Here is a 6,534-nt window from a genome sequence, read left to right as displayed (position 1 = left end):
ACGTTTTCAGTTCAAAAATTAGATGTGAAACCTGTGATTTACTGTTGTGTCATTTATGCAACATAAAACAAATGATTAAACGACAACGAAGGTAAACAGTCACTTATACAGAATAATACATTTAAACATAATATACACATAAAATATAACTGTTAATGAGATTTGTGTTCCTTTCATCTCCACTTGTTTATTTGTATGTATTTTTATTTACAGGTGGGCAAAATGTAGCTTTTTTTTGTGTGGGTAAAAATACGATTGTTTCAATAAAATCAAGCCGCACAAATATGTGCAGTGAAAAAGAAACATTAAACGACACAAGTTTGAAGCAAAATTGTTTTGTAAATCTTGAGACACAGAAAAATGTATTCTGAATAACAATTGCAGTATTTCAGAGAAGAAAATATTCCTTTCTGAGTGTTTCAGAGAAGCCGCAAAATTAAAACCAACTCTCTGTGTATTAGTGAAGCGTTAAACTGCTCTCCGTCACTTAAATTTATGGAAACTCTCGTTGCCGTAGATGTCCTCTGCTGTGATGTTTTCATAGTCAAGTTCGTCTTCATCCACATCACTAAAGTGACGGCTGGCGTGTTGTTGCTGTGACCTCATCACTATGGAGTCGTGGTTCTGATACACCTGAAGGAAACAGCAGATCACATTTCATCAGCACACGATGCGACAAAGACGATTTCATAAAGACGCTTCGAAATACACAGATGTGCACTGCTGTAGTAATGCTTCGATCTTTGTCCTCGGTTTCACTTCATCTGAAAACATCTGAATGTTGTGAAAAAGTTCAATATTTTGTCAACCTCTCATTGCAGAAAATGAAAGTCACACAGCTCAATTACTCATCCCGTGAAATATTTTAAGCCCTTTTTTCTTGTAAATGTTGACTATTATGGCCTGCAGCGGATGGAAATCCAAAATTCAACGTCTGAAAGAATTAGAATGTTGTGAAAAATGTACGACATATTCTTATAAAGTTGAGTGGAGGGAATTTTTAGACATTTTTGGAAAAATGGTGCTGCGGAGAAATCTCAACTTGACTCGACAGAGAATCTGAGGATGACGGCAAGGAGGATTTCCAAAGAAATGGAGCTCATCAAACATCCAGTGGAAACATGTCAAAAGCTGGTCAGCAACTTAAAGTCAGCTTGGCTGCTTCAATGCTAAAAGGTTTTCAACCTTGTTAATAAGAAGAGTAAAGGTTTCCCACATGGTGTGTTTATTTGAATGTAAATTAAAGCATCTAAATTATTTTGTTCAAAACTGACACACAGTTCACACTGTTTCATTTCTTGTCAGCAGCTAATTTTGTGATTGTCTGGGAAAAGCTGTAGAAACAAAACCTGCCAGAGGTAATAAACACTTTGGGTTTACAGTTGTATATAAAATAGAAGTATGATTCTGTCGGTAAATATTACACACTTGTAACACTTGTGGTGATATCACTAGCGACTTTCTGATTGCAATATTATTCATAATCACTTCCTGAAGTATGAAACGCAGAAAGCCAGCAGCAATCTCATAAACCCTTGTCTTTAATATTCAGGTGATAATTGGAGAGCGTGTGCAGTTTGTTTGTGCGGCCTCTCAATATATCAAACACACACAGTACCTTCATCCTGTTCCTCTGATGCTGGTGGTGTGGTAGTAATGCTGCTCTGATGCTGATGCACTGTTACAGAAAATAAAACAACTCAATTTTAACACATTGTATTTTTTTTTTACCGTGATCTTTTGTCTACAGTAGCCAAACATCTCAGCACATTCAGGTTAAGTGAACTCTGAGCATTGAAATTTCCACACATGGTCAGATGATCTATGAAAATAGAAAACCAAAGAGGAAAAAAATAACACAAAACATGTCAACACAAATGCACAGTTTCAAACCAGGAGCACAGTGAAAGCATAAGATCCTCTCTGCCCCGTTTCCTCATGTTTTTCAAAACCTCACCGTCTGCGACAAGATCGAAAACTTTGAGGGCAATTGAAGAAGGTCAGACATTGTCATTTGCTAAACTTACCATTCCTGCTGCAACAGGGAGGCCTACTGAAACCGTTCTCTCTGTTTTGTGTGTGTGTGGCCCGGTCTCTCTGTTTTGTGTGTGTGGCCTGGTCTTCTCACCTTCTGTCATGATGCTAGGTGGCAGAACCTCGAGGTTTTTTTCTCCTCTGGCATTTTGTTCTCCTTTTTCTGTCACAACCAAGAAGTAAAATGAGGCCAACTATGTAAAAAAACAAGAGAAAAATGCAGCTCATGCTGCAGCATCAAGGTCGACAACAATCAATCGAGGACATCCGTGGCATCAATGTTAATGGATCTAAACTGTACATCATAATTTATGACATATTTTAAAAAAATTTATCAAGCTTATCTAATTTTTGATGATGTTATATTTGTCACCTGTGGGGTATTTTTTGTCAATTCTACCCAGATTTCTTTCATTAAGAAATGTTCCACTTAAAAGAATTTGAGGTAAGGGTTTCATCTCTCACCTTTGACCTCCAGCTCAAGGGCAGAGAAAACATCAAATCCTGAGATTCTCTGGACTCCACAAAGATACGACCCAGAATCCTTCAGGGTCAGACTGGAAATGGTCACTGTGAATATTCTTGACTTCCTGTCATCAGAGAGTCTGAATCGTCCATCTTGTGTGTTTCTAGAGTTGATCACTGCCTGCTGTCGACATGTGGAGGGCCGGTTTCCTCTGCAGAAGAACTTCAGCTTGTCGACAGACTGAGAGTCGTACGGACAGCTGATGGTCACTGAACCTTCCTCAGTACTTTGGATTTTATTCGTCGTGTTGCAACATCTGTCTGACAGGAAGACAAAACTGTTTTCTACAGCAAAAGTTACAGAAAAATGCAATTCTAAGAAGCAAAGAGACAGAAATGTAGAAATCTTTGAAAACTTTGACGTACGCGTCCAGGCCAGAAATAGTAGAATGTTCATATCATATGTTTAAGTTAACAATTAAATACTGAAATAATATGACAGCAAAAAAAGCACAAATCTCTTATTGTATTGTTGTTTCATTTGAACTGAAACAAATTTCTGATCTAATACAAAACATTCAAAATTTTGATGAAGTTTCAAAAATGTGCTTCAAACAATATGAGGTAATATTTTGCTGTTGTTCTGTTTTAGGCAATCTGTGTTCAGTCGTATCAATCTTATTCTCTTCTATGTGAATTTTGTTTTTAAATCATGACTCATTTAAGCGTAACACTCTCCAGCTGCCATCTTTGTGCTTTATTCAATCAAAAACATCTTATGTCTATATTTCAGCTGCTGTTGTGGTCATAGTCTTGTTCAGTTCGGCAGCATAACTGATCAATGAATTATTTAAACAAAAACAGGAATCAACGTGGATCATCCATAGGTTTTTTTTTCTTACTCTCCTTCTTCTTCTGCCTTTAATTTGTTGCTTTGTCTTATTTCTAAGGACAATCCGTTCAATGTAGAAATGAAATTAGTAGAAAAGTAATTTATCATTCCCGAGTTTCCACCATCCACCTTGACACACACCGACCTCCCTGGATTCAGCTTTTTTCTCTGCATCTACCAGTGAGCTCATACTTTATCATTCGTAGGATTAAGAGTTTGATTATTTACCTGCTTTTACGTCCAGCTTTACTTCAGTGTAGATGTCTTTTCCTGCTCTGGTCACTCCACACCAATATTCCCCGGCGTCCTCCAAACGAAGACCAGAGATGGTCACTGCGACGACTCTTGCTCTTTTGTCGTCGTAAACGGAGTATTTGGTTTCATTTTCTTGTGAGGTCTTGATGAGAAAATCACTGTAGCCACAGCTGTTCTTACACAGGTACTTCTGGTATCTCTCATATCCTGGATCGTATGGACAGGAAACCGTCACATCGCTCCCCTCGTATCCAAACACACGGATCAAACCTGCGGCGCCGCTCACACAGCTCAGAGCTGCTGCAGAGAGAAGACAACATTAACTGAGTTTTCAAGTATTTTCTCCTCTTTAACATTGTGTATAATTTTTTATCATTTTCAGATCTGTTCCCATGAAATAAATGCAATGAAAAGCTTGTTCTTTTTCTAATTTTTTTAATCACCTGGCAGAAATATTTGTTTTAAAGAAACTTGTTTGGAGAAGATAAATCAACACCCAGCAAGACAATTCCTCAAAATCAAATGTTATAACTTACTGCACAACATGAGCTGCAGGTTTTGAAGGTTCCACATCGTTGGTGAAGACAAGAAACTGAAGCAAAAACCAGAACAAACAGTAGTGAGAAATGTTTCTGAGGAAGCAGTGAGTCAATGGAGCAAACAAAACATTCAGAGCACATTTGGCAGATTTAAATCAACAACTGAGCCGATTTTACTTGGTTTTGCTCCAGAATTTGCATGTATTTCACTCTTTCAGAGTCATTTCAACAACAGATTGAGTTGCTTTCACTCTTTCAGCTGTTAGATGTCAAGAATCCACAGGTGGTAATCCAGAGCAACAGCATCACCTTGTGGCCACTGCGGCTTTTATTCATGTATTATTTATTATTTTTACTGTCGGCTGGAATTAACGAGCCCATGAATGGAATATTGAAGCAGCTATTTCTGTCGTTGTACCTGAATGTTGCAAACAGGAAGTTATTAATCATCATTATTCACACACACACACACACACACACACACACACACATACACACACACACACACACACACACACACACACACACACACACACACACACCTACTAAGGCATGCTACTCGGTTTTACTGACATCGTGGGGATTCCTACACACGTCTACATCCCAGAATAACACGCGACCCAAACTCTTGAAATGCCTCTGAAAATACAATCATGAAGCACTTTCATCCCTAAAGCTTCCTGAATGACCCAAACCAAGAACGTCTGGGTTCTGGAACTCAATAAAAGGATGTATAAGTTCATACATAGATCTCTCTTCTGCTTTTGTTTCCTATGTTTGGTAAAATAGTCACAGCAGTAAATTGTCTGCGAAAATAAAAATAAATAGAAAAAAACATGAATAATACATGAATAATCATGATAAATGAATAATAATTAAAAATAATGGTGGATAAAAGCTTAAGACCAAATGCAAAATTAAATCATATACAAATCTATTAATCTCATGTTAAATAAATACAAAATATTACTTTTATTTAAGTATTTTATATCAGCTTGAGTTATGCAGAACTGATCTGATCATTGCTATGGAAACGATCAGAAGCAAGACGTTGCGGCTGAAGTCCAGTGAGGTCACTGATGAGGTCACTGATGAGGTCACTGATAAGGTCACTGATAAGGTCACTGATGAGGTCACTGATGAGGTCATAGATGACATTTACATCACAATAGATCAAAGAGGTTCTGATGCTTAAAAGATTGAATCTGAAAGCATCAGCCAGAAGAAGATACTGGAGCATCAGAGTAGAGCATCATCATTACACAGCTGTCATGTTTGGCCTAGCTAAAGCATTCGTCCCTTTTCTCATCCCCCTCGGTTGGGGAATTGGCTACGCGGTTACCACCAGCATGCAGAAGCTCACGGACCAGTACTTTTCCGGGAAGGATTCGAAAGAAAACGCCGATCAACGTGGAGAGGAGGACTTGCTCTGGAAGGGTCCAACACCCACTTCCACAACAGACCGACCCGAGTGGGACCTCGGCCTCTATCCCTTCAAGGACCGTCCGTACAGAGGACGACACCGCTGCCTCTGAGCAAACCTGCCGGCTGGGGAGGTTTGCTCAGAGCAGACAACTGGTGTTGTGGACTCTGTAACAGACAGTCCTGAGGGGATTCCGACTGTCGACGAACAAACTGACCCGGCCGGGGAAGTTTGTTCAGAGACGGCGGAACATGAGGGCGAGAGCGCGGTTGTAGAGAAGTCTCCCCCGGCTGGGGAAGACTTGTCTGCGACTGACCTCGCGACCAAAGCTGTGGCTGACGCCACAGAGAAAGCTTTGGTTTCCCTGGTCCCATCGTTGGCCCTTCCTTTAAATTCTCCTCTCCGCTCGTCTTACACAGGAACTTTTCCAATAAGATGTTCCCTGGCCGAGGAAGCTCAAAATACTCTGTCTGCAACAATTTCCGTTGGCCTAGAGATCGATTGTCCCCCGGACACGAAAAAAGAAGAAGTCGGCTCAGCTTTCCCAGGGACAGAGGGGACGGCATTGGTGGGCCATGGACTAGCGGACGATGGACTCCGCTACAGCTGGGTGGACGCTGCTCTCCAGAGCGTCCTGAACCTGGGCGTCACACGGAGGTGTCTCGCTCAGGAAAGGGACTTTCTGGAGGCTTCGTCCATCCCCAGTTGGACGAGGCTCATCCTCTCTGCGGTCCGTGACCCCGGCAGACATTTTTGTCCGGAGGACCTTTCCCCGGTTGATGGAGCTGAGGGAGAGGTGTCAGCCATCGGACCTGGGAAGGGACTTGGATATAAAATGTTTGTTGGAGTCGTCCATGGTCTGGCTGGACGCTTTCGGAAGTGCCACAGATAGGGAGTTGTACAACAACAACTCTTGTTCTGTCTGT

At 40.6% G+C, this 6,534-nt stretch overlaps 1 protein-coding gene across 4 annotated transcripts in view; it reads right to left on the bottom strand.

The window, feature by feature from the left end:
• Nucleotides 1–399: 399 nt before the first annotated feature.
• Nucleotides 400–6,534, bottom strand: part of LOC129366762 (polymeric immunoglobulin receptor-like) — an 8,642-nt gene continuing 2,507 nt past the window's right edge. For 3 of the 4 annotated variants that reach the window (XM_055040783.1, XM_055040784.1, XM_055040785.1), the window contains exons 2-7: nt 4,183–4,238; nt 3,620–3,946; nt 2,500–2,820; nt 2,129–2,197; nt 1,619–1,678; nt 400–633 (exon numbers count right to left, since the gene is read on the bottom strand). In XM_055040783.1, coding sequence (XP_054896758.1) covers nt 569–633; nt 1,619–1,678; nt 2,129–2,197; nt 2,500–2,820; nt 3,620–3,946; nt 4,183–4,219 — 879 coding nt within the window. In that variant the 5' untranslated portion in view covers nt 4,220–4,238 and the 3' untranslated portion in view covers nt 400–568. The remainder of the gene's footprint in view (nt 634–1,618; nt 1,679–2,128; nt 2,198–2,499; nt 2,821–3,619; nt 3,947–4,182; nt 4,239–6,534) is intronic. The other variant, XM_055040787.1, reaches the window with a different exon arrangement.

Source organism: Poeciliopsis prolifica, unplaced genomic scaffold, assembly GCF_027474105.1.
Source record: "Poeciliopsis prolifica strain line A6 unplaced genomic scaffold, Auburn_PproV2 SCAFFOLD016, whole genome shotgun sequence".
Taxonomy (NCBI): domain Eukaryota; kingdom Metazoa; phylum Chordata; class Actinopteri; order Cyprinodontiformes; family Poeciliidae; genus Poeciliopsis; species Poeciliopsis prolifica.
This window is presented reverse-complemented; position numbering and strand designations above follow the sequence as displayed.